The 27,752-nt window shown below is 48.9% G+C and overlaps 1 protein-coding gene across 1 annotated transcript in view; it reads left to right on the top strand.

Annotated features, from left to right (window-relative positions):
- LOC308153646 (mitogen-activated protein kinase kinase kinase kinase 4) overlaps window positions 1–27,752 on the top strand; it is a gene marked incomplete at its 5' end in the record, with an annotated part of 66,884 nt that overhangs the window by 25,914 nt on the left and 13,218 nt on the right. The window contains 14 exons of the mRNA XM_080526839.1: window positions 1–71; window positions 2,107–2,172; window positions 4,027–4,236; window positions 4,584–4,748; window positions 7,045–7,176; window positions 8,766–8,833; window positions 9,063–9,142; window positions 10,427–10,521; window positions 11,577–11,689; window positions 12,401–12,491; window positions 14,661–14,831; window positions 15,240–15,357; window positions 15,853–16,008; window positions 16,911–17,054. The exon at window positions 1–71 is cut by the window's left edge and continues 61 nt beyond it. Coding sequence (XP_080382965.1) covers window positions 1–71; window positions 2,107–2,172; window positions 4,027–4,236; window positions 4,584–4,748; window positions 7,045–7,176; window positions 8,766–8,833; window positions 9,063–9,142; window positions 10,427–10,521; window positions 11,577–11,689; window positions 12,401–12,491; window positions 14,661–14,831; window positions 15,240–15,357; window positions 15,853–16,008; window positions 16,911–17,054 — 1,680 coding nt within the window. The remainder of the gene's footprint in view (window positions 72–2,106; window positions 2,173–4,026; window positions 4,237–4,583; window positions 4,749–7,044; window positions 7,177–8,765; window positions 8,834–9,062; window positions 9,143–10,426; window positions 10,522–11,576; window positions 11,690–12,400; window positions 12,492–14,660; window positions 14,832–15,239; window positions 15,358–15,852; window positions 16,009–16,910; window positions 17,055–27,752) is intronic.

Raw genomic sequence — 27,752 nt, 5'->3', positions numbered from 1 at the left:
GGAGGGAGGAGACTGAGGTCCAAGAGAGAAGTCTGCTGGAGGAGAGAAACAAGAGAAGTCCCAAGAGACAGGTAGCTAACCAAACAGAACACATCCCTTCCTATGGACTTGAGACTCATCAGACCTGAGTCAAATACATCATGTCAAATGGTCTATTGGAGTTGCGCTTGATCGGGTTTGCCCCAGTACAACGGAACCAACAAAATTGTCCCATAAGGGCAAAGTCCAAGCGAAATCAAATGCACGTGTATTTTTGTATTTTCAAGTATTCATGTGTACAGCAGGGTTCTCCCCTTTTGAACAGCGTGGTGCTGGATTGCATCATCAAAACACAACTTTATTCATGTAAAAAATGCATAAAGTACTAGTCAAAAAACGTTGAATTCGCTGAAGAACATCATTCGCTTTCACTTTTTTGTACTTGCCTTGAAATGTTGACATAGTGGCGCCTCCAAGTTCCCAGCGTGGTGCAGCACCACACTCACATTCTTTGGGGAGAAGGCTGTACAGGTACATGCAATATTGATGTGACCCCTGTCTTCTGCTCATATTTAGTGACATGTGACCCCCATTCAGGGCACAGTGCTTTAATCGAGTAGACTGCCTTCCTACTCAACTCTTATTGGTCCACATTGCTCCATGTGACAGGGGTACATACATATAAGCCAGTCCATGTTGACGATGTGTCGTTCTGACGGTACTGGTGTCATGCCATGTTATGTCATAATGAGAAGCGGACTTTGAATTCTCCACTGTGAAAATATTCAAAAGTTGTCTGCGAGCCAGAAATTCTTGGGGTTTTGAAAGGCTATGATCTAAACTCTCAGGAGACATTTACTTGGTTGTCCCTCTGTTACACCTCCTTCTCCTGCAGGACCCCTTTTGTTTTTGGCTGTTACCTGCACTGAAAAATGGCTTGTGACAAGGTCAATGTATTTTTAATCGGCCTGGGAGTTAACATTTTATACATGTTCTCTTAAAAAACTGCTTATATCTGTTTAATATAAGGTGGGGCTGACACGGCAGTTTCTCTTGTCTGACGGTTTTATTCAGGTGATTAAAAAGACCATCCTAGCATTTAAATCGAGGATGAAGCTATGGAAGATCACAGACATTGCCTCTGGCGGCCATCCTGAAAGAGGAAAATAATTAAATGTGTCTCCCTTTTTTCTGCTGTATGAACATATCCCATTAGTTGAAGTTGCAGAGTTGTGTGCCAGGGAGAGAGAAGTCAGTGACAATTACAGCATCCTATAGCAGAGGTGGAGAGAGCTGTCATGTTATTTTGAGGACTTTAATTAGACTGTTTCATTCAAACACTCTGTTAATTAATCTCGCACACTTCAGTGCGTTTCAATGGGCCCTAGCTGCGGTAGCTAGATGATGTGTGTGTGTGTGTGTGTGTGTGTGTGTGTGTGTGTGTGTGTATATATATGTGTGTGTGTGTTAAACTCATGTTCAGAGAGAGATCTTAAGATGTTTCAGTCTGTTCAATGTAGCATGATGAGCAGAACCAGAAGCCCTGACTGTATAAGTCTCCTTCTCCATGCTGTGTGTGTGTGTGTGTGTGTGTGTGTGTGTGTGTGTGTGTGTGTGTATGTGTGTGTGTGTGTGTGTGTGTGTCCACTCCACTCTCATGTTTCCCTTCCTGGATGGTTGATGCACTAGCTCTAATGAGTTTGGACAGAATCCTGGAGAGTGGCCCAATAACTAATTTACTACAGATGGTCAGACGGTTTGATGGCCTGAGTCGTTCTACTGTCTCAGCTGTACGTGTTTCCGCCTCATCCACATGTCCAAGAGCATCTTCATATATGCAAATGTGCACCGTTAAATGTGGATTATCTGGAACTCTGGAACACTCTCTTAGAGTTGTCATTTACTCCATCAGGGATATTTGAGTGATGTGGACTGATTTTCATTAAATATTTAAAACAGGAGGGTTTTTAAGGCTTATGCAAGCTAGCAGACACTGAATATTTGAGATTTTTCTCAAATTGTTCTTCTTATTTTTCGGGAATTCGTGCATTGGATTTCCAAGGGTCTAGAGACGTGTTCGTTGTCAAAATGGGTGTTTTTTCCCCCTTCTCTCATTGAAACCCGTAGCTGGAGGACTGTGGGAGTCAGAAGGGAGACGGCGCAGTAAGGCCTGCTGGTCACGGCGCAGAGCAGGTAATAAATAAATAAGAAATGCCTTTTCATTTTCTAAATTCTTTCAATTTGCATGGAACGAATGCGTCAAAGCATTCCGTGAAATGGCCTTAATGTAGGAAAGGCATTCATGGTTATCGGATTTGAATGTTTTGGGCTTTAATGGCATGCCTTAGGTTGAGAGGAGTATTATGTCTGGTGGTACTGCACCAACTGGCTCAAAATGTGAGACCATCACTGTGTCAGAATGGTTCACATTGTAGGCTATGTCCTCGTCTGGGTTCACTGCAGGAGTTTTTTTTAGTTGGGTTGTGGTTGTGGAGTAGTTAAGTATGCAGTGTTTGGACTGCCGTGGCTGATTCCCAGGTCAAGACCTTGTCGCTATCAGGAGGCACCTCCCGGGGCCCCCCCCTCCCCCAGTACCAATCCTATCATGCTGCATCACACTAAGCATGTAAGAGTTAAGACCACATTCTCTGTGGTGTGTTTCCATACCCTCTTGATGATGATAGATGCTCGTCCGCCTAGAGGGGGAGCGAGAGTCAACAGCAGACTGTACTCTAGGGCAACAGCAGGACTATCAACTATACTATGATGTACGTTCACGATGTGTAGTCAAAGCACTTTACAAGACCAAAGCTCTCTCTGACGAGTTATTGTAGAAGTGTAATATTCTTTAAGAAGGAAGTAAGTCAACATTTAAAAGGAAGTTGTTCACTAAGGAATTCACTGGAGGAATGAGTGTTTCAGGTTTGTGGCTGGCCCGTACCGTGTTTTTGAAGAGAACACATTTGAAGGAGCAAACAAAGGGAGTGTTTTTTTTTAACGCCCAGAGAGAATAAACAAAGTACTAAAGCTTGCTGAGATAAAACGCCGGCGTTCATGTCGCTTGTGTGTGGAAGCCAGGACTCCCAGTTTGCCTGGGAGAGGGCCACGGCCTTGCCGAAACAGCAAGAAATCTAATAGATTATTTATGAGTCTCTACGCACAATATCCTCATTGTAAACATTAGTCTTGATCCCCTTTGATAGAATTTATTGGCCTCTGGAGTCTTTAAATAGAATGCAGTGCTCAGAGAAAAAAATGCTCTTGTCGTGTCTGTCAGGGTGGGTTAAAAAGAGTGTAAATGCCTAATTGCATAAAAGAGCTTTTTGTTCTCATTTTAAAATGATTAAGCAAATGACACGAAATGGGCGCTGAGTGTGTCATAAATCATAGATGAATAATATTCAGTCTAATAGGGGATTACTAGGTGTTTAATTGGCTTAGTTCATGTTCTCTCTCTCTCTCTCTCTCTCTCTCACTCTCTCTCTCACTGTCTTCAAGTCAGAGTGACCTTGAAATGAATTCCACCGTTGGAATCTGAAGTGTCATAGCACGACATGTACTGTTAGGCTTACTGTGAGACAAATGTGCTCGGGGGGTTATTGTAATAAGAAAGTCAGTAGATACCATATTAATGTCTGTGTTGTGTGTCTGTGTGTGTTGTGTGTGCGCGTGCGTGTGTTTGTGTGTACGCGTGTGCCAGTTTGTGTGCTTTCTGTGATAATGTGTGTTTGGGGCTAGGGCCCTTGTGCAATATGTGTGTGCTTTTTATGTATGCTGATCAAGAAGACTGGGAGTGCCCTCCTGAAATAATAACTTTTCGCCTCACTACTATTTCAGTCAAATTAGAGGCTGCTGGGCCTGCTAGTGACTCCAGTTGAAACAGCTGTTTACACTGTGGCCCAATGGCCTAGCCTAGCCTTAACCTAGCTTAGCCTAACCTATTTTAGCCTAACCTAGCATAGTCTAGCTTAGCATAGCCTAACCAACTGGCTGGAAGACCTGGGGATGAGCGCCTGTCCTGTCCTGTGTTTGTGTCGTTGTGTGTAGAGGAGGACCCAGCCTCTGCTGCCTCTGCCTCAGCAGCCCCAGTCCCAGCAGCAGCAGCAGCAGCAGCAGGGTAAAAAGTTCCACCGCACACTGCCCAAAGACCAGACGCAGCTGCTTTCGCTTCAGCACGACCACAGGCACAAACAGAGGGAGCCCCAGAAGGCCGCTAGTGCCACGCCTAGCTACCCCACAAATAGCCAGCGCCGAGTGGTAAAGCCAACCCCCCCCCCCCCCCATTCCATCCCATCCTATCCCTCATCTTCCTACTACCTTGCATCCCCCAGCCCCCCACCACCACCACCACCCCCACCCCCACCCCACCCTTTGTCCCAATACCTTGTCTTCTTTGTTGTTGTTATTGTGTCTCTGTTCTTTGTTTCTGTTCTGTTTTTGTTTGTGTTGTTCATGTGAGTATTAGTGTGTTAGAGAGCGAAGACTGTCGTAGGGAGATGAGATTCTATCCTGGGTCCTGATCCTGGATGTCTTCATATCCCAGTAGCAGACTCTAATCAGGAGTCAGATCCTGACTGCTCTTGCCCCCCCGTTTTGTCCCTCAGATGGAGGACAGGGTGAGGGAGGCAGAGAGCCAGCAGGCCAACCTGAACAGAGCCATGGCTGTGGCTATGGCTGGCGCTGGGCTCCCCCTGTACGTCTCCAGACTAGGGTCCGGGAGCAGCTCCAGCCCCTGCACCCCCGCCATGCAGAGAACAGCAATACAACAGGTAGGCCCCCATACCTGACCCCAACCACCATACCCTATTTACACACGCATAAGAGCCTCAATCCAACTCAGAGAGTACGGTAGGCAACTGGCATTGCCTTTATATATACTTTTATATGTATATGTATAGGCTAAAAAATGTGGTTGTGATGCCCAAGATGTGTGTGCTCTTTTCATTCATACCAAAGTTACAAAACCTGTTGCAAAAATGGTTGAATAATGGCAATTGTGTCAGCGCTGCTTTCCAGATAAGTTTTGATGGGGCAACATTCTGAGAACCCAAGATTGTTCTCATTGTGTGTGTGTGTGTGTGTGTGTGTGTGTGTGTGTGTGTGTGTTATCATCTCTGCTTTTGGGAAGGTATTTGTCAAGCATCTGAAGAAGAATAGCCTCATCCCAAACTTGTGCTTAATGGCTTGATGACTCGGTTCTCCTTCCTCTTCCATAGAGCAGTGGGGCACTAAAAACTACAACTACTTCCTCTTAATCAACTTCCTCTTCCTATCTGTGCCATGCTCAGGCAGGGTTGCGGAACGTTCACACAGAAATACATGATGTAGAACAGACATCCCTTTATCTGCAATGATAGATTAATACAGTGTTTCCCAAACTGTGGGGCGCGGGGGTACTGCAGGGGGGGGGGTGTGCGGGGGTACTGTGTAGGTGTGTGTGTGTGTGTGTGCGTGGGGGTACTGCAGGGGGGGCGCGGAAATAATATGGGAGGAAAATAATAATAATAATGCACACACAAGAGCTGTAAACAAACACTGCTTGCTTAAGGTTACCATCAGGGGTGTAGTGGGCCTTGGACGATTTTATATTAAAACGATGTTATTGCGAAGGGTAACAACACATCAAGCAAACCTCACCAATAATGTATTTGGAATATAATACCAATACCAAACTATTCCTCCCTCAAAAATATGATTTTGTCGTCATCACACTGTGACACGAGTATACTAGCGCGCCAATTTTGTTGCAGCTCCCCTCGATAACCTGAGTTGCTGCTGAGTTGCAACAACGAGTAGAAAAAAATCTGTGTGTTGAACGCGGGGCGGCTGTGGCGCAGGAGGTAGAGCTGCCGTCTAATGATCGCAAGGTTGGCAGATCGGCAGTTCGAGCCCTGGCTGGCCACATGTCAAAGAGTCCTTGGGCAAGACACTGAACCCCAAATTGCTCCCAATGAGCGGGCCGGCGCCTTGCATGGTAGCTGTGGGAAAACATTTTTTATCTAATATATCTAACCTTAAAGATGTCTAAAAATTGACTTTCAATCGAAACAGCTAGTGATAAACAATGGAAGACCAATACGTGAGCTTACCTGTGTGAGATAGGCTTTTCTGCTGTTGCTGTTATCAAAACCAAATACAGATCGAAGTTGAACAATGAACTGAGAGTGGCAGTCTCAAAACAACAACCCCGCTTTGAGAAGATTTGCAAGGCAAAGCAAGCACACACAAGTCACTGAACATATTATGATAGGAATGTGTGGAATAAGAATAGTGATGCAGTAGAAATTAGTTAATGTTGATCAATATTATTTTCATAAATTAAGTAGGCCTACTAGGCTACTGCTACATTTTCAATTAGGCCTAATTATTTCACAGTGGCACAGGATCATTTGCCAAGCACTTTTGTTCCTTTTCAACCCATAATAACATATAAAACTATAGTTGAATATGTGTGTCTTGTTATTATTAGTAGAGAAAATGTAATGTTTGTACAACTATATACAATTGATTATATCAATCTAGGCGGGGACCGGGTTAGGGGGGGCTCGAAAATATTTCCAATTACCCAAGGGGGGCCTGATTGAAAAAGTTTGGGAACCGCTGGATTACTAGATGTTGGCTCTATGAATGACATGTCTGTCTGCAACCTTCAGTATGTACGTCACACCCTGCTGAACCTGCACCAAGGTACATGGTCATGACTATGTTCTCCTGTGAGAAAGTCAGAAAGTCACATTTAAATGTGTCCCCTTGGACACAAAAGGTACCCATGCTATAAAGTGTATTGCTCAGTGTTGCGGTTCAATGTAGCAGTTGAATATATACATACCTCATATCAGGCCTGTGTCAACAGGGTGTGAAATACCTTCATGTACCTGAGATGCGCTTGATTAGCTTGCCTGTTGCCCTTCAGAGTGGGTAGGTTTTGCACTTTGAAAATAATTGCGTTGATTCTATTGTGCCAGGCAAGCTAAATCAAGCCCAATTCAAGTATTTGAAACACTACCATGTCTCCCTCACATTTAAACCAAATCAACTGTAAACTAAAGTCAATCTCTGTTCCAGAATGCCAACCTCCGCTCCAGTCGAGACGCCCCCTACAGTAGCTCCATGTCTGACATGGCCGTCTCTCCCCTGACTCCCACGTTGGATGACGTCTTCTGGGACTCTCCCAGATGTGGGGATCGCCCACCGAAGGTCTGTCTGGCTGGTTGGCTGGCTGGCTGGCTGGTTGGCTGACTGACTGTCTGTCAGACAGACTGTCTGCCTGCCTGCCTGCCTGTCTGTCTGACTGTCTGCCTGCCTATTTGTCTGTCTGTCTATCATCGTTGTGTTGTGTTTATATAGTATGTATTTACAGTATATGGTGTATGTTTGTAATTGTCAGGCGGTTTAATTTTTACATTGTTGGCCTTTATCCAAAGCGACTTACAACAAATACATTTGACTAAGTAAGTGAATCATCTATCCACCAGTCATAGCAGGAAAAAGTAATCTATGCTCGGGCCAGGGGCCATTGGCAGTCGTAGTGCTAGAAGAAGGAAGGATTTATTTTTATGTATTTATTTTTTTGTGTGTGTGGTGCGTGCATGCATGCGTGTGTGTGTTATTAAGATTCTAAACCCATGTGTGTCTTATGCCATCTCCACAGGGGGTGGCGGGGTATGGGGGGTATGGGGGCGTTGCTGTTGTTGTTGTTGTTGTTGTTGCTGGTCATGCCAGCATACGGGAAGTAGAATGTTGGGCACGAGGTTGGTTTCACCCTCAGGCTTCCTATGACACCCCTAACTAAGTACCAACACATTCTAGGATGTGATACTCGTTTAGTGTTCTCAATAACAACTCACACAACAGTTATCATAGCTAGTCTATTACATCTAGACTTGTATCCTTAGGATACTGCACCCCAGTGAGTGTTTTGATGAAAAGCGAGACATATGGAGTTGATATATTTTAATGACTTACTTGTTACCCTGTAGCGTTCATGTCACAACAAAGCAACTGGCTCGTGAGAACAGGACACATCAACCTGCCAGTAAGGCCCTGTTTAAAAGGATGTCAGTATTGTGAGACGGAGAGAGAGAGAGAGAGAGAGAGAGAGAGAGAGAGAGAGAGATGGGTATTTTCAGAATGACTTCCTCTTTCAGTTGGGCGTTGTCTTTTCCTCTGGTGTGCTATGACACATGAGAATAGGGTAAGGAGGCTGAAAGCTGGCAGAGACTACGTTGAGAAATAAGAATCATGAGTCACTTGAACGCAAGGTGAACCTTGGATTCCATCTGCGCTCCTCATGTGTTCATCAAGTTGTGATTCTTATGTACTATAAGATTAGAATAAGATTAGAAAAAAAGATTCATTTGGCACAACAATGCAGATGCATTCAGCTCCAGATGGACACACAATTCCTCCACAAGGTGAAGAACTTCCATTGTGGTCCTTGTTGCCAGACAACAAGATGAAGAGCTAGGGAAAGGTCGACTATGCTATGCATTTGGAACTCTAAAAGCACTTATATGATGCTGTACATTCCAGAAAACACAATGTACATTAGATGTTTCATTCCACAGACAGTACGTTGTTTACTGTCTTGCTTCCCTCACACAGCGAAGTACATTTCCTACCATGTAGTATCACTGGCCTGTGGTCATTTTCCATCAATGTGTTTATGCTTTGTTTTAGGCACTTAACCATAGTACCTAGATATAATATATATTATTATAGCGTATCCATGTAATGTATATAGTAGGTATAAGTATATCCTCACTCGTCCAAATGGCCTCTTTCAGGTTCCAGAGAGAACAACCTCAAAAATCTACTGCAAGGAGCTGATGAGTCATCGCCGAACAGCGTCAAGGTACGTTGGTCCCCACACATCAGTCACAGTGAGGAGGCCTTCCAGTCCTGAGGCGGGGTAGGAGGTCAGGGGGTGGGGGGGGGGGGGGGGGGGGGGGGTGGCGGGAGGGGGGGTATGATTCATAGTGAGCCTATCACATACCTGTGCTTAGGGGATGGTATTATTGTGTGTGCGTTTATATGTCTAATTTGTGTCCCCTCTCTCTCTCTCTCTTGTCCCTGGTGTCCAGTGGGGGCCCTCAGTCAGCTGTAGAGAAAGCAGGGAAGTCCATGTCATCTCACAGCAGCTCCACCAGTAGCACCCAGTCAGGTTTGTGTCCTCCACAATCGCTCTCTCTCTCTCTCTCTCTCTCTTCACCTCTCCCTCCCTCTTAAAACCACTCATCCTTTTCTCCCATCTCTCCCTCGTCCGCTCACTGCCTTGATCTCCCCTTCAATCATTCACTCGCCTCACCCCACCCCGCTCTCTCTCGCTCTCTCTTTGGACCCACAGTCGGTGGGGATGGGTCATTTTCAAACGATGAACAGAATTAAGTTGCATAGGTAGTAGGCCTATACAATTAAGTTGCATAGGTAGTACTAGGCCTATACAATTAAGTTGCATAGGTAGTAGGCTTGAACAATTAAGTTGCATAGGTAGAACACCTATAGGCCTATACCTATACCTCTACAGCGTCTGCAAATGCCTTCATTTTAGAACACCTTACATAGTTGTTTACAAATTAGACGACAACCTCAATACACAGGAAATCACTCTCTGGAACCTAAACATCCTGTCACTGTTTTCTCATCAGTGGAAAGTGAGACCCAGAGGATAACTTACGGCTTTCTTGATGAAAACTAAAACTCTACTACCAATTTTGTTTTTAGGAACTAAAATAATTTACTACAGAAAAATATTTTCTGCAGCAGCAGAGGCCTCTTTTCTGCTCTGCGAGGTAGAGCAGTGTTTTGGATGTGTGTGAGAGTAGTGTCTGGGGTGTGTGTGGGTGTGTGTGAGGGCGTGTGGGTGAGCAGCAGGCCATGTGGTAGAATGGGTGTGGGGAAACGAGTACAATTAATTGCTAGACACTCAAAATAAATTCCTTTATGTGTCATTCCTTTGGATGGTCAAAAGAAAGAAAGAAAGAAAGAAAGAGTTCAAAGTTCCCCCTTTTCACCTTAACGTCTAGTATCAAGCAAGCAGTCCTGCAGCCTCCCATACATTCTGTTTAAAAGTACCAACATTTCAAGCTAGAAGAATCAAAGACATGAAGAACCAAAGAGAAGCCACGCTGTACACTGTGTAATTCAGAGTTGTCTATCATACTAGGGCAAACCAGATCTTGCTGCGGTATGGGTACTTAAGTTACAACTCAAAATCCACTCCATTGTTTGAGGAAGTGTTGAAGAATGGGCCACCTACACTAGACTTCAGGGGATTGTTCATGCTTCTTGAAGTAAATAATGAGGCAAACCTTTAAAAAAGTCGCCCTTTAAGTTGTAGATCTCAGAGAATGTTTAAACTACCTATCTCTATAGCTCAGACAGTGTAAGACGTGATGACATAGAAACTACCTGTAGAGATTTTAATGATGTCCTGTGACTCTGGTAGGTTACATCAAGCTGGAGAGTCCTCTGATGCAGCACCGACTTCAACAGTACAAAAAGTCTCTGGAGAGTTCCCCAGGAGCGGCGCTGCAACACCCAGTATGTATCTGTGGCCTTCGTGGCATCTATTACACATCTATTACACATATATTACACATGTATTAGACCACTGTTACATAGTTATTACTAAAACACATCTATAACACAGTTTGTTATGGATGCTCCTCTTGAAACAAGGTGTTTTTTCCCTTTTCCTTTTCCTTTTTCTTTATTGGATTCCAACATTAATCAGTTGGAATGTCTATGGACTGTTGCCCTGGAGTCACTGTGGATGTTTGTTTTTTAGCCTCTATTCATTGTCAGGTGTTGGTTTGTGAACTTCTGTTTTGTAAACAAAAACCTAGTTACTGTCTCAATGGCCAATCAGATTACCTCTTTTCTCACGTTTTCTCACAAACTGCTTTTATGAAAACATGGAATGTTGGAATTCCTAGACAGATTAGAGTATCATTCCTGCGATTCCTGATTCATGGGAGTTGATCTTATGACATCTTATGACCAGGCCGTTGATTTGAGGTCAAAGGTATGACATTCCGAGAACTTATGCCAGTTAAGAATCCTATCATTCCGATGGGAGAAGAGTACAGCTACTACTACTGGGAATTGTGTCCCGATCTGTTCTGATACCCTGAAGAGGACACAAGTATCATTGTGTTTCTCTCAATAGCATCCAGCTGCTCGTCATCCTACTGTGGAATGACAATTATATCCATACTCAATTAGTATCGCTAAGGCAGTGTTGTAGTATACATGTGTATGTCTATTACAGGAAGCTCACTTCAGAAGAACAAGACTTGCACACTGAACTAAACCGCATTAAAAAGTCACCAAAAAATAAGTCAATGCCAAGATAGTAGATGTGTGTAATTCATATAGTAAGTGGTAATAGAATAATAGAAAAATGTATAATGCCACTCAGTGCAAGCCTACTATAATTTCTTGACTTACACGCCTACAAAAAAAAAATATATATATATATATATTAAACTAATAAAATATAGAAAACGAATAAAACAGTTTTTTACTGTGTTATGCCCAGTCTTATCCCATCTGAACTATGTCTGATGTTGTATCTGTGATTCTCTGTGTCTCAGGGCTTTGGCCTCCTCTCCGGGCTGAAGCCCAACCTCAGGCAGGTCGTGAAGGCCACAGAGTACTCCTCTTCCAGCGACGAGCTTGGCAGCAGTGATGAGGATGAGAAAAGCAGGTCGGTTCATGTTCCTCGGGAGCTCTCGTTCATGCATACTGGCTGCAATATATAGGATCTCTCAGGAAATACTAAACGCTAATGCTAAATATATCAACAGAGTTATCAACAGCAGCACGAGAGCTTCAATGAACGTTTGACCAGGGTCAATTTGAATTGTATTCACTATATCAAGTATGTTATTGAAATATCATCAATCAAGGCTTTTTGGAGTTTGCCTGGCAGTTTGCCTGGTAGTACAAATGTACAAATGTACAAATGTACAAATGAGTACAAATGAGTTTGCCTGGCAGTTTGCCTGGTAGTACAAATCCCACTCATCTGGCACTCCAGGCTTGCTCAAGAAAACGACAGTTTTTGTGTTTGAAATGGTAAATGGACTGCACTTATATAGCGCCTTTTGGGCTGCTCCAAAGCTACTCCAAAGTGCTTTACAACAGCCTCTCATTCACCCATTCACACACACATTCACACACCAATGGCGGCAAGCTGCCATGCAAGGCGCTGGCCCACTGCAAGGCCCGCTCACTGGGAGCAATTTTGGGGTTCAGTGTCTGGCCCAAGGACACTTCGACATGTGGCCAGCCGGGGATCGAACCGCTGATCTGCCAACCTTGTGATCATTAGACGGCAACTCTACTTCCTGCGCCACAGCCCCAAAGTATAACCCCACGTCTGCTCCTCTCTCTGACTGCTTCCTCTTTTCCTCAGGTCTCCGCTGAGTAATGGGAAGAGCAGGTTTTTCCGAGGGGCTCCCGAAGGCATCGTCCTGCAACCCCACCATAACCTCAACCACCAACCGGTACACACACCCACAACCTCCCGCCCCTTCACCATTAATCTCACCCCACCTCAAACAGTGCACACATCCTTCCCTCTTTGTACAACTTCTTCATACACTACTGCCTCATCACCATTACCTCAACCACCAACCGCTACACACACACACACACACACACACACACACACACACACACACACACACATACACACACAGCCCTCTCCCTGCGCACCTCATTCATACTCAACAGTACTTTACTACCTCTTCACTATTCTGCTACCTCACCCCACCTCAAACAGTACATAACTTCACCACAACTCTCAACCACCAACCACTACACACACCCCTCCCTCTCAGTCCACCTCAATACATTTCTACCATTTCACCATAATATCAAGCACTTAGTATACACACTCCTCCACTCCAACTCAAAACAACCCACCCATTGCCTTTGTAGAGTATTTAGAGTTAGATGTAGTGTAGTTGTAGTGAAATTGACATTATCATATTCCTCATATTCATCCCCTAATGATCAAATTTGGTTGCTTAACTCCTCTCATCCCCGCTGATTTTGAAATTGGGTCATCAGCAGAGTTCAGGCACTTCTTGTGTAACAGCGCTATCTAGATTAGCGAATGTTAAGTGTGAAATCTTGTTAAAAGCACAGGCAACATCATGATGATTTGGCAGTGTATCTAGTCAACCTCCTGTTTGTACTATCAGTCTGCAGAACCACTTGAGGTTAGCTATTTCCTCACTGTGCTTCATTTCCATGATAAACACCAGAGGGCACTTTGTGCATACTAGCACAGCCAACTATAGCACGCTGATGATGATGATGCACACTCTCCCTCAGGCCTTCTGAGGTCCTGCTACATCTGTATAGTGAATGCAATGCAAGTTGCTTTGACAGAGAACGTTTAAGAGAACTCCCATTCCAGCAAAACATTATATTTAGTACCAGCAGGGGGTGCTAAAGAGAGGAAGGGAAAATACATTCGCTCCAATGGAGATTTTCCCCAAAATGGCCTTTGAAAATGATTGATATTAAAAGACAATCTGATTGTCTAAATCAAATTTTCACAGTATTCGGTTTAGTCAGGAATTGGTAAACGGGCTGTGCTATCTGCCTCACTTAGCATAATGCTAGTAGGTCCATATAATAATTATAGATAATTTAGGACAACTAAAGATCAGGCAAGACACACTGGTTTTGAATACATTTTGGAGATAGATGTATAGCTTTTTGGCTGCATTACTTCAAAGTTAACTGTCCTTACTGCTCCCTACTGAGGTACTGCCACTGCTACAGGAACTGCAGTGTTTTACTCACTTGAATGGGTAAGATAGGGAGTGGAACAGCTGTGCTCAGAAGGGCTGTGGTTTGAAGTACCCAGGGCTGTTCAACTCACCAACTGAAAGGAGCCGTGGCTGTCGTCTTAAATTCACCGTCATGTAAACCACAAACAATGCGCTGCCTACACACACATGCTCACTCTGTAACGCCACGGGGGCGTTGAGAGGGTAAAGACAATGCAGGCAGGAGGCACTTTGATCCTTTTGATATGGAAGCCTGTTTGATTCCATATCAAAAGACATCCACACTCACACACTTAACACACACACACACTCACACACTTAACACACACACACAGTGTCATTGTAGATGCTGCCCGTGTTATTGTGAGACAGTGTGAACGCTTAGATGAGTCACGGTCTCCTTCCATCGCCGCAGCGTCTTACCCCGCTGAGATAACAGCTATTCACGGTCTTCTGGTAAATCTGGAATGTGTTCGGTTCTTTCACAAAAACTAGAAGCTCCAGTCAGCGCTCAGAAGTCTGTAAGCCTTGGGAAACAACTCCTCCCCCATACCAAGTATCTTCATTTAGAGACCCCACAAACTATCAGTTACTTTATTTTGCCCCTAAACCGCCCACCCAGAACTACGTCCCATCGTCCTAATACCCATTCAAAATGTAATGGAGGTGATGAGATAGATCACAGATGACTAGTAAGATGTCCTGTCTGACACCTGGGGACACACTTAGAATCAACTCCAGGCTTTAGCTTAGTGAAACTCGCGTTTAAACCCCAAGCCTCAGTCACGAAAGCACCAAAAATGTTCATTTGAGACTTAAGGTCTGACCGTGGGGAGATCTACATTGCTACCGTGTGTTCTCTTCTTTTAGCAGGGCCTTAAGAGCGGCCCGCCTCCACACAGACCCGTAGGATCAGAATGCAATCAGAATTACCTTCTCCCCGATCTCCTGCAGAAGAGCCCGGCCCACGAACTCCGAGGGCAGCAACCACGGGAACTCATCTACCCCCAGTCCCCGCCCGGACGAGGACCGCACCCAGACGTGAGTACATAACCGTATACGTACCACCCAACGTCATCTGACAAGAGTGAAGAAAGCTTTCTTGCCACCCCCAGTGATATCAGGCTCGTTAGGTCTCCGCGGCGTGACGTCTCAGCATGATGGACAGCCTACCAGTGTGTGGATCGCCATGAGATCTTAAAGTGTCACACACAGTCTTCTGGACTGGAACGGTTGTAGTGGTTGGGCAGAGCATTCATTTCTTTGATTATGATACTTCTTAATTTCGCCACTAGGGGGAGATGACGTAGCAGTTTTTAAACTCTTACTCTCTTCCTCCACCTCCGGATCAGTTTATTGTCAGGTTGTCAAGACTCCCTGTTCATATGAGATATGTTGTTGTTGTATTGTTGACATTGTTGACATTCTCATATATTTGATGTATTGCAGAAGGCTGTACATAGCCCACCAGGGAAAAGCAACTCTTCCTCCTCCTCCTTTACTCCTTTCATCGACCCCCGGCTGCTGCAGATCTCTCCTCCTCTAAGCCCAGTGGAACACAGTCCCAGTGAGTCCCCACCCACTCACACCCACACGGGCACGCACACACACACTAACGTAACACACGCCCACAAACACACACAACACTACACAAGAAATGCCGTCCAGCCATTCTAACACTCCAATACCGCAGCACATGGCTCATCTCAGTCTCACTGCATGCTGCGTGTGATGCTGCATAATTACAACTAAACTCTAATTGCCTCATAATATATGCCATTTAGCTGATGCTTTTATCCTAAGTGACTTACATTGCAGTGAGGGCATAAAAAATGTTTGTATATACGGTCCCAGCGGGAATCGAACATTGTTAGCACAATGCTCTACCAACTGAGCTACAGAGGACCACGAGGAAAGGAACATAACATAGTTGGAACAGGGAGGATCATTTTACAATTACTCTGTATCTTCAATATTAGATAAGGTATTACTAAATATCACCATTTGATATGTCATGTATTACAATGAGACTTTTGGTTCTGTTCTGCCCCTCCCTTCCTAGGCAGTGGCAAGCCTGAGCCAATCAGAAGAGAGAACCACAGGAAGGGCTCCGTGGTCAACGTCAACCCCACCAACATCCGACCCCAGAGCGACACCCCCGAGATCCGCAAGTACAAGAAGAAGTTCAACACTGAGATCCTGTGTGCAGGCCTGTGGGGTTCGTACCTAGAGACACATAGAGATACAGCTGCTGGTTAAGTCTGAGGCAATAGCTGTTGAGGCTTTTTAGTATAAGAAGAATAAGAATAAGAATAAGAATAAGAATAATAGTATATATAATAATAATAATAATAATAATAATAATAATAATAATAATGCATGTGTTTTGTATAGCACTTTTCTCAATACAAGACACTACATTCCATCTATTATTGTGTTAGGTGTATTTCATACTATATCTTGGAGACTACTTGTTGGCTTTGTGTGTTGTATTGTATGTTTTAGCTTGTGCTGCCTTCTTGGCCAGGTAGAATTCTGTCAAATCCAGATAACTGGCTTCCAGAATAATGTATAATAATTATAATTATTTTGCAGCGGCAAAGAATGTTCGATTTTAGTGTCGAACTGGAAACAATATTTTGAAAGGTTTAGTTATCCTGGTTATTTTTTTGGTGGATTTAACTGGGTAAAGTATTTCTCTGGATGTTTGGCTTTAACGCTGCTGTGTGGTGCTGTCCACAGGGGTGAACCTGCTGGTAGGGACAGAGGCTTTAACGCTGTGTGGTGCTGTCCACAGGGGTGAACCTGCTGGATGTTTGGCTTTAACGCTGTGTGGTGCTGTCCACAGGGGTGAACCTGCTGGTAGATGTTTGGCTTTAACGCTGTGTGGTGCTGTCCACAGGGGTGAACCTGCTGGTCTTTAACGCTGCTGTGTGGTGTTGTCCACAGGGGTGAACCTGCTTTAACGCTGCTGTGTGGTGTCGTCCACAGGGGTGAACCTGCTGGTAGGGACTGGATGTTTGGCTTTAACGCTGTGTGGTGCTGTCCACAGGGGTGAACCTGCTGGTAGGGACTGGATGTTTGGCTTTAACGCTGTGTGCTGTGTGGTGCTGTCCACAGGGGTGAACCTGCTGGTCGGGACGGAGAACGGGCTGTGGCTGCTGGACAGGAGCGGTCAGGGGAAGGTCTATTCCCTCATCAGCCGCAGACGCTTCCAACAGATGGACGTTCTGGAGGGCCTCAACGTCCTCATTACCATCTCAGGTAGCTGCTGTCGTGTCATCACACACGCACGCACGCACGCACGCACACACACACACACACACACACACACACACACAGACAGACACACACAGGTCATTGCTGTTATGAATGAATGAATGAATGAATGAATGAATGAATGAATGAATGGTCTTTATTGTCATTAATACAGTACAGGTACCATACAACGAAATTTAGGAGGGGGGGCTCCCCTGGTGCTTGGAAAAAAGACAAAAACAAGAGAGCCAAGGGTAAAATAAAAGAGAGAAAAGAGCTGGTTGACATAAATAAAGGCTATGTACACTATCTACCAGTGGCGGCTGGTGCTAACATTTTTGGGTGGGGCACAGGTTATGGGGGCATGCTCCACGGGGAAGAATATCAACTTTAAAATCTGGATTTACAGTCGATTTTAGCATGAGAATAGCTCTACCCCCCTGTACAGACCTCGCCATCCCCTCTACCCCCCTGTACAGACCTCTTCATCCCCTCTACCCCCCTGTACAGACCTCTTCATCCCCTCTACCCCCCTGTACAGACCTCTTCATCCCCTCTACCCCCCTGTACAGACCTCTTCATCCCCTCTACCCCCCTGTACAGACCTCTTCATCCCCTCTACCCACCTCTACAGACCTCTTCATCCCCTCTACCCACCTCTACAGACCTCTCCATCCCCTCTACCCCCTGTACAGACCTCTTCATCCCCTCTACCCCCCTGTACAGACCTCTCCATCCCCTCTACCCTCCTCTACAGACCTCTTCATCCCCTCTACCCACCTCTACAGACCTCTCCATCCCCTCTACCCCCCTGTACAGACCTCTTCATCCCCTCTACCCCCCTGTACAGACCTCTTCATCCCCTCTACCCCCCTGTACAGACCTCTTCATCCCCTCTACCCCCCCTGTACAGACCTCTCCATCCCCTCTACCCTCCTCTACAGACCTCTCCATCCTCTCTACCCTCCTCTACAGACCTCTTCATCCCCTCTACCCCCCTGTACAGACCTCTTCATCCCCTCTACCCCCCTGTACAGACCTCTTCATCCCCTCTACCCCCCTGTACAGACCCCGTCATCCCCTCTACCCACCTCTACAGACCCCGTCATCCCCTCTACCCCCTGTACAGACCTCTTCATCCCCTGTACAGACCTCTTCATCCCCTCTACCCACCTCTACAGACCTCTTCATCCCCTCTACCCCCCTGTACAGACCTCTTCATCCCCTCTACCCCCCCTGTACAGACCTCTTCATCCCCTCTACCCACCTCTACAGACCTCTTCATCCCCTCTACCCCCCTGTACAGACCTCTTCATCCCCTCTACCCCCCTGTACAGACCTCTTCATCCCCTCTACCCCCCCTGTACAGACCCCGTCATCCCCTCTACCCACCTCTACAGACCCCGTCATCCCCTCTACCCCCTGTACAGACCTCTTCATCCCCTGTACAGACCTCTTCATCCCCTCTACCCACCTCTACAGACCTCTTCATCCCCTCTACCCCCCTGTACAGACCTCTTCATCCCCTCTACCCCCCCTGTACAGACCTCTTCATCCCCTCTACCCACCTCTACAGACCTCTTCATCCCCTCTACCCCCCTGTACAGACCTCTTCATCCCCTCTACCCCCCTGTACAGACCTCTTCATCCCCTCTACCCCCCCTGTACAGACCTCTTCATCACCTCTACCCCCCCAGTTTTCTCTACAATTTCTACAATTTTCTCTCTACAGTTTCTACACGTCAACGTGTACCGAAACACTTGTTTCCAACGTGGTCTTACGTTTCTCCTACACCAAGACACATACAAAGAGCATAGAAACATACAAAGAGCATAGAAGATACAATCAGAATACAGTCTGCCATTCCTTCTCCCAGCATCGATTTGGTTTTCCTATCATGACTGAAGGACAGATGATTCACTTACTTACACAAGTTTGACTTCGGTAATAGGTCCAGTTGCAATATCATCAAGTTGGGAACAAAAGATGCCTCCTTCTAATTCATTTGTTCAATTTGTTTACAAAGTCCGGTAGTGGCTGGGGTGGTCGGAGAGACAGCAGCGTTTCCCTGGAGTATGTGATTTGCTGTATAGTTCCATATTCCCCCTGCGTGTTGGTCGCACGGCAGCGGAGACGGTCGCTGATAATTAAGACCAGCAGTAGAATGTTGCCAATAGACATATTACACAAAACACAAAACGAACAAAACAAATAAAAACACTTGAAGCAAACTATCACCGGCCCGAGTCGCTACAGAGCAGCGCCACCGGAAGTAGGAAGTGGAAGACAAATGAAAGATGGCAAACCCCAAACATCTTATGCTGGATATACAACCGGATATTCAGGACGCACATTTTTGCGCCCCGGCCAAGAAATAGAGACAGCCAATTGGAGCGCTGCTACAGCTCACGTGTAAGCGAAAAGTATTTGCAGTGCCATAGACTTGCATTGACCGGCGCCCCGCGTCCTCCCCCTATGTATTTTAACAGTGAATTTTACACACACACAGATAAAAATGTTTATTGTATTGGAGGGTTTTTAATGAATGCTGATAGGCGCCGACAGAATATCAGCCGCATTTTGTGAATAAACAATGTTTATTTTTTTTAAAAACTTTTACAAATCGCAACTAGGAAGTGAAGGTGGGGGCGGCGCCCCAGCGCCCTCTATCGGCCAGCCGCCACTGCTATCTACTATACTATACTACTATACTATACAATAAAACACTGTGCTGTACACTATGCTATGCTATAAATATCCTAACTTTTTCCTATATCTGAACCTTATGTACACATGGTGTAACCAGGGAGTAGCTAAAAGGACTGTAGAATTTAGGAAGGGCTGGTTATCTAACTAACTCTGAGCTAAATAGGCAGTGTAGGAGGATACAGGCAGGGGGCGCCAGCAACCCTTTAGACTAGCAGTACTATCGTTAGCATTAGCATTAGCATTAGCATTAGCATTAGCATTAACATTAGCTAACAGACGACTAAACACACAGTAACGGTATCCCATATGAACAAACACATTTATTTATACAAATTATACACATCCCAAATATACTCCCTCCCCGCCGGCCACACACACACTCACTCACTCACAGTATCTGGCCTGAACAGGCTTAGAGTCCCGGACTGAAAGGAGCGCGTTGAGGCCTGGTTGGAGCTCGCATGTGCTTCGAGGAAGGTAGCAGACAAAGGGGGGGGGTGACGTAGCAACTCGAAGGGAAAGGGGCTTCTTCGTAGTCCACGACGAGGTGTGAAGGGCTCAGGTCCGGGGTCCACGGTAAGCTCCGGTGGAGTCAGCGGTCGGTCGCAATCCACTCGTGGAGGCGACGGCTCTGTCCAGCTTGGGTCTCGCTTGGTCCAACGTTAGCAGCCGGCTGCTGGCAAGGCTGGCTAACGGGGACACAGCTAAACGGGCTATCACAGTTGTGAACTCAATAATCACTCTTCAGGTCTTCAGCTTCAGCACGGTGTGCGTGTTACTGACTCCGCCATCTTAGATCGACTTCTCGTTCTCTCTGCTTCTTCTCACTCTCGTTACTCTCATCACTCTGATTCTCGTCACACTGACGCACAGAGCACTTCCGTCCCTATATATATCAACCGGACACAGCATCCGGGTCACGGACACACCCCGGATATACCACGTCATTAAACATATACATAAACATTACAATAACAATACATACACCTTCATGAAAACGTACATGAATAATATGGAAAATAATAAAGGAAAATAACAGGGGCAAAATAGGGCTGATTCGGGGAAACTAAACTGGCTCTAAATTGTGGGCCTTCATAACAGCCGCCCCATGAAACCCTCGGTTTCATTTAACTAGGGAAGGCACACTGGCTAGGCTGCTCTAGCAGCGTGAGGTAGGAGGTGATAGTGTCCTTCGTAATTTGAGGGAGCTCAATCAGGCGTGCCACAGGTCGGGTGTAAGTGCGACCACCAACGTCCACGATGGCCGTCCGCACCCTTCCATCCGGACCCGGCAGGACCTTGGTCACTCTGCCTGTCTGCCAGGCGGCGCGTGGAAGGGACTGGTCGATCACCAGTACCACGGCACCTTCGGACAAGTTGTCTCTCTCCCTCGTCCACTTCTGCCTGACTTGCAGGGTCGGCAGGTAGTGCAGTATGAACTGCCTCCAAAACTGGTCCGCGAGCACCTGGCTGTGCCTCCACCATCTTCTTCCGGTGAGCTCTGCAGGGTCGTAGACTACCTGAGGCAGTGCAGAGTCTCGCCGCCCCATCAGCAAGAAGTTGGGCGTGATGGGATCCAGATCTGCTACATCACTGGAGGTATAGCCTCAATCTCTGCTAGTACAGTCTCGAGCACCTCATCGGTAGGCACCTTCTGTCCGAGAATGGTACGTAGGACGTTCTTTACTGAGCGAATCTCCCGCTCCCAGGCTCCCCCGAAGTGTGGAGCATTTGGGGGGTTGAACTCAAACTTCACTTGCTGGGAGGCGAGTCTGTCACGGGCCTCCTCAGTCATCGCAGCGTAGCTCGCCCTCAGCTCGGCCTCACCACCGACGAAGTTGGTGCCTCTGTCCGACCGGAGGGTCTTAGGGGTCCCTCGCCTGGAGGTGAACCTCTTGAAGGACATGAGGAAGCTGTCGCTTGTGAGCTGGTGCAGAACTTCAAGGTGCATTGCTCTCGTCGTCAGGCACGTGTAGATGATGCCCCACCGCTTTTCGGAGGCTCGCCGGTTTCGGACTAGGAGTGGCCCGAAACAGTCAACCCCAGTAGAGTGGAACGGAGCCTGTCTCAGTCGCAGCCGGTCCTCGGGCAGATCGGACATCATGGGCTGCGGCGGCGTGGCTCGCCACCTCTGGCAGTCCGAGCAGGACCTTTGATATCTCCGTACCGCCTCCCGTCCATGGAGTATCCAGAATCTCCGTCGTACCTCCGCGAAGACACGCTCTCCACCCGCGTGCTGCACTTTGTCATCATGGTGCTTGATGACCAATCTGGTGACCTGATGCTTAGTGGGAAGCACGATGGGATGCTTCGTGTCTAGGTCTAGATCTTGAGCGCGGCGCAGTCTGCCACCCACGCGAATGAGAACACCGTCGAGCTCTGGAGCTAAGCCGCGGAGTCTACTGTCCGAGGGGATCGGCTTCCCTTTCGCGAGACACTCCCGCTCTCGGGAGAAGGCATCCTGTTGGGCACTCTGCAGCACCAGGAGCTCCGCCGCGGTGTAATCTTCGGCGCTGAGCGTAGTATCTAGGGGTAGACCGGCCTTGGAGCAGAACATCCTCTTCTGCAGCTCTTCGAGCGTCTCACACTCCTCTCCTGGAGTAGTCTCAGGGTCTACGACCTGGGTGACTCCGCAGAACAACGTCTTACGCAGCTCTTTGTCCTCTCTGTCTTCGGCTAACGCCGGCGTGGCTGGCCACTCTGACTCCCGCTCCTGTAGGAAGTCTGGTCCCGTGTGATACAGGTGGGGCTCAGCCAGATCCTGGAGAGTTGCCCCTCTCGTGATGACGTCAGCAGGGTTCCTCTTGGTGTCTACATAACGCCAGCAGTTCACCTCAGTCAACTCCAGAATCTCTGCGACTCGGGTGCCCACGAACACCTTATACCGACATGAGCTGGACTTCAACCACTGGAGGACGGTAGTTGAGTCTGACCACATGGTGACGCTCATCAGAGGTAGCTGGAGCTCGTCGAGCAGGAACCTTCCCAGTTGCGCGCCGTTCAGGGCAGCACACAGCTCCAGTCTTGGGATGGACTGTTGCTTTTTCGGCGCCACTCTGGAACGTGCCAGGACAAACGAGACGTGGACTTCACCTCCAAGCTCCGCCGCTCTGACGTATGCCACGGACCCGTACGCCATCTCCGAGGCGTCGCAGAATACATGTAGCGTGATGACACTCCTCTCTAGGTCCGTGGAGGGAGGGAAGTAGCTCCGCTGCAGCTTGATGTGCTGGAGAGTGGGAAGTTCCTGCTCCCAGGCCTTCCACTTCTCTTCTAGGTGACGAGGCAGAGGATCGTCCCATCCTCGTTCTTGGGCCCACAGCTCCCGGACAAGCACCTTGGCCATCGTCGTGAAGGGAGCGATATATCCCAGTGGGTCGTACTGGCTCGCTAGAGTGCTGTATATCGTTCTCATCGTGACGCGTTGGGGCTTGGCAGGCTTATTGCGATAGCGTAGAGTGTCGGTCTGGAACTGCCAGATAAGTCCGAGCGTCATCTCCTGAGCATCATCTGGTGAGTGAGAGACCCAAGCCTCGCTGCTGGTCGAGGTGGCCTCCTTCGGGAGGTCTCTGATGACTTGCGGGTCGTTGCTGGCCCACTGGCAGATCTCAAATCCACCCTCCTGGAGATGAGCACGCAGGTCCTGGACTAGCTGACGGGCTTCCGTGGCTGTCTTCGAACTGTGGAGGCAGTTGTCCACGTAAAAGCTCTTATGGACGGCGTCAAACACTCCAGGAGGTGCCGTCTCCTGCGCGGCGTGAGTCTGTAGCGCATAGGTAGCGCAACAGGGGCTGCAGGTTGTCCCGAAGGGTAGCACCTCCCACTGGTAGATAGAGGGGTCGGGGTCGCTCGGGTCCTCTCTCCAGAGAAACCTCATGAGTGGCTTGTCTTCCTCCAACATCCTGACCTGGTGAAACATTCGCTTAATGTCACCACTGACTGCGATCGGCTGCTGACGGAAGCGCACCAGAACTCCCAAGAGGGCTGGGGTCAAGGTTGGACCAGGGAGAAGATAGTGGTTGAGGTTGAGCTTCCCCACCTGGTAGCTACAGTTGAAGACCACTCGGTTCTTCCCGTTGTGGTGAACATTGTGGTGCGGGAGGTACCAAGACTCGGCACTCTGGTTCGCCTCGGCTGGCTCAAGCTTCTTCACCAGACCGGACTCCGTCAGTTTCTTCATCTCAGTTCTGTAAGAAGCAGCAAGGACCTCGTCCTTCCTCATACGCTTCTCAGTGCTGGTCAGACACTGTAGGACGGTTCGAGGGGATACTCGAAACTCTGGCATGGGTTCTCTTCGGAGTAGTGGTGTGACGTATCTCTTCACGCCCTGGACTTCGATACGCACTGTCTTTGCTTTAAGGAGGTCTATGGCGTAGACGTCCTCCTTTGACCGTACGTAGAGCTTCTCATTCTTGTAGGGCGCAACGTCTAGCGTCCACAGCTTCTGGACGTTGTCTAGTAGCGCCGCATTCATGGAGTCCACACTGGTGTGAAGGCAGTTGATGGTCTGCACTTCTTCGGTGCGGACATGGAGGGATGACGTAGCTCTCCCGTCTCTATCTCTCCACTCGGTAGCGCCTTGGAGGGCCCACCCAAGCGCAGACTTAACCGCCATCGGGCAGCCTCGTGGTCCTCTCAGCGGAGGACGGAGCGACACGATCAGTGCAGCGTTGTCCGAGCCGATGAGAAGGGTTGGCTCCGCTCCTTCTATCGGATGTAGGTCTACTCGCCGTAGGTGGGAATATCTTGCGCGTAATCTCTCCAGGGGGTAGTCGTAGCGGGAGAGCGCTAGCTGGTCTGCGGTGAAGACATTCTGAAGCCGATATCTGTCCGACGGCCGCCCCGCCGGGGAGATAGAGAAGTTGATTCTCGCCCCGGTGACCTCTTTAAGGTCGCGACGTATCGTGCGCAGAGTCAGCTTCTCCTCAGTCCCGTGGAGCCCCAACTGGCGCACTGCCTCCTGGAGGAGGATGGTCCGTTCCGACCCGTCGTCTAGAACGGCGTACGTGTCGTACACAGCGTTGTTGTGGTGCAGTCGGACCTTCACCACCTTCAGTAGGACCTTGGAGCCGCTGCTCTGGGTTGGGTCTAGATAGTAGACAGGTGTTTCCTCTTCCGGTGCGCTACCGGACCTAGGGCTTCTGGTGCCCTCCGTGGACCTGGCGAGGGAGACCTCGTGTAGGATGTTGAGGTGGACCTCCTCACAGCGGTTGCACTTTCTCCTCAAGGTGCAGTTCTTAGCCAGATGGTCGCGCCCACAGTTCCAGCACCTCTTGTTCTCCTCGAGCCACCTCTGCTTGGCCTCGGTACTCAGGTTGTCGAAGTCACTGCACTCATTGAACCAGTGCTCGCTGGTGCAGTACGGACATGGCGGTGGACCTCTCCGTCCCTTTTGAGGGGGTTGAGAGGAATCCTTTCCCTCAGGTCGGGCTTTCCTCTCTCTCCGAGGCTCCTCCTCCGTGTGCAGCACTCCTACTGGGCGTCCTCTGTTCGAGCTCGGCCTGTCCCAGCGGTCTCCCTTCTCCCTCTCCTTCTTCGGCTCAGCGTAACCCATGGCGTCTACGTTGGTGTCATGCACTTCCTCCAGTAGGAACTCCGCGAAGGCAGCCATGCTCAGACCCAACTTCCCGGGGTTACGAACGCGCTGCTGTCGCCGGAACCTCTCCTGCCGGAAGCGTGGGATCTTGCGGAGCAGCCGCTCTACGTTGGAGGTGCTGTTGATCTCGCTGGCGCCAGCTGGGCCCTGCGTCTTCAGCATTCCAACCAAGGTGTGCACGCGGAGCGCGAAGTCATCCAGCGCCCGTTCATCCTTGATGGGGGCCTGCTGTTCGAGGGCTTGCAGTTCAGCAAGGGCGTGGTTCCAGGGACGACCGTAGCGGGCATCCAAGTCGGCGAGCGCTCTGGTGTAAGGTGTCGGTGCGGAGGCATGGGCCAGAACCATGTTGTGGGCTCTGGGGTTCCTCACATGCTGAAGGAGAATCGCATATTTGTAGGACTCTGAGCAGGAGTCGTCCAAGAGCGTGTCTAGGCAGATGCGTAGTTCCACATACTGGCTCCTGTCCTCGTCCTTGAAGAAGGGGAACTTGGGTCCCTCCACCTGGGGAAACATCCTGTAGTGGATGATCGGGGCTGGAGTGACGGTCTGGGTGTCCGGCCTGCATGCGTTTTGGTGCACTGGAGGACCTAAGGGTGTGCTACGCTCTTGGGGAATGGCTCCCCTCCCGGGCAGCGACGCTGGCTCCCTCTGGGCCGCGTAGCGGTCGGGTCCCTGGTCCTCTTCCTTCAAGGTGGTCAGCTGGGCCTGTAGTTGGACAGTCATGGCGGGGGTCATGGAGCCATCGGCGGGGGGTTCAGGAGATGGCACTCGAGAGGGCCGTGCGGATGATGCTCTGGAGCTACGGGCCGACGGAGCTCTGCTGATGCACACGTCGCGCATGGTCTGCATCACTTCCGCCATCGTCTCCGCGTGCAGTTGCTCTCTCCCCATCTGGAGGCGCTCGCGCTCGAACTGGATGCGTTCCCTCTCTAACGCCTCCTGGCGCTGTCTCTCCGCCGCACGTTCCGCTCCCTCCATCTGGAGGCGCTCGCGCCTCTCCATCGCGCGTTCCGCCCCCTCCATCTGGAGGCGTTCACGTTCTAGCGCCTCCTGGCGCTGCCTCTCCGCCGCGCGTTCCGCCCCCTCCATCTGGAGGCGTTCACGCTCGAACTGGAGGCGTTCCCGCTCTAACGCCATCTCGGCCTGTTGGCGCATACATTCTGACAGCGCGGCACTACTCCCTCTGGAGTGCATGCTATCCGCCCCAGAGGCAGAACTGCCCACGGAAACCCTGGACCGGGAGGAAGCCACTGAACGGCAGGAGCTAGGTCTCGAGCGCGCCGTACTGGGAGGCAGATCGTGAAGGCTGAGGCCCTCCCTCTTCCGCCCGCAGGCGCTGTCGGACCGGGCCTCTCCTTCCTGCTCTTCCGTTTCTACGGCAAAACCCTGCTGTTCTGCCATCTCATCCTCAGGCTGGTGCTCTTTGATGGCTGTCTCGGTGCTAGCCACCCGCGCGCCGGCGGACACCTCGGCCTCTCCGACCACTGTATCCCGTGGAGTGCGCTCCTCACTACCACTCAGTGAGCTTTCGAGCTCAAGCTCATACTCCTGTAACCTCGGAGGCAACCGCGGGACTCTCTGTGGGCGTGGCTCTGGCTCAGGGGGCGGAGAAGGGGGGGTAACTGTCTTGTCTGGTTGGCTGCGCTCAGCCATGCTATCACTACACAACCTATCCGGCTCGAAGGACCAATTGTAACCAGGGAGTAGCTAAAAGGACTGTAGAATTTAGGAAGGGCTGGTTATCTAACTAACTCTGAGCTAAATAGGCAGTGTAGGAGGATACAGGCAGGGGGCGCCAGCAACCCTTTAGACTAGCAGTACTATCGTTAGCATTAGCATTAGCATTAGCATTAGCATTAACATTAGCTAACAGACGACTAAACACACAGTAACGGTATCCCATATGAACAAACACATTTATTTATACAAATTATACACATCCCAAATATACTCCCTCCCCGCCGGCCACACACACACTCACTCACTCACAGTATCTGGCCTGAACAGGCTTAGAGTCCCGGACTGAAAGGAGCGCGTTGAGGCCTGGTTGGAGCTCGCATGTGCTTCGAGGAAGGTAGCAGACAAAGGGGGGGGGTGACGTAGCAACTCGAAGGGAAAGGGGCTTCTTCGTAGTCCACGACGAGGTGTGAAGGGCTCAGGTCCGGGGTCCACGGTAAGCTCCGGTGGAGTCAGCGGTCGGTCGCAATCCACTCGTGGAGGCGACGGCTCTGTCCAGCTTGGGTCTCGCTTGGTCCAACGTTAGCAGCCGGCTGCTGGCAAGGCTGGCTAACGGGGACACAGCTAAACGGGCTATCACAGTTGTGAACTCAATAATCACTCTTCAGGTCTTCAGCTTCAGCACGGTGTGCGTGTTACTGACTCCGCCATCTTAGATCGA

This window comes from Nansenia antarctica (genome assembly GCF_963989245.1).
Source record: "Nansenia antarctica genome assembly, chromosome: 3".
NCBI classification, from domain to species: Eukaryota; Metazoa; Chordata; class Actinopteri; order Argentiniformes; family Microstomatidae; genus Nansenia; species Nansenia antarctica.
Note: the sequence above shows the minus strand (reverse complement) of the source record. Positions and strands in the feature narration are given on the sequence as shown.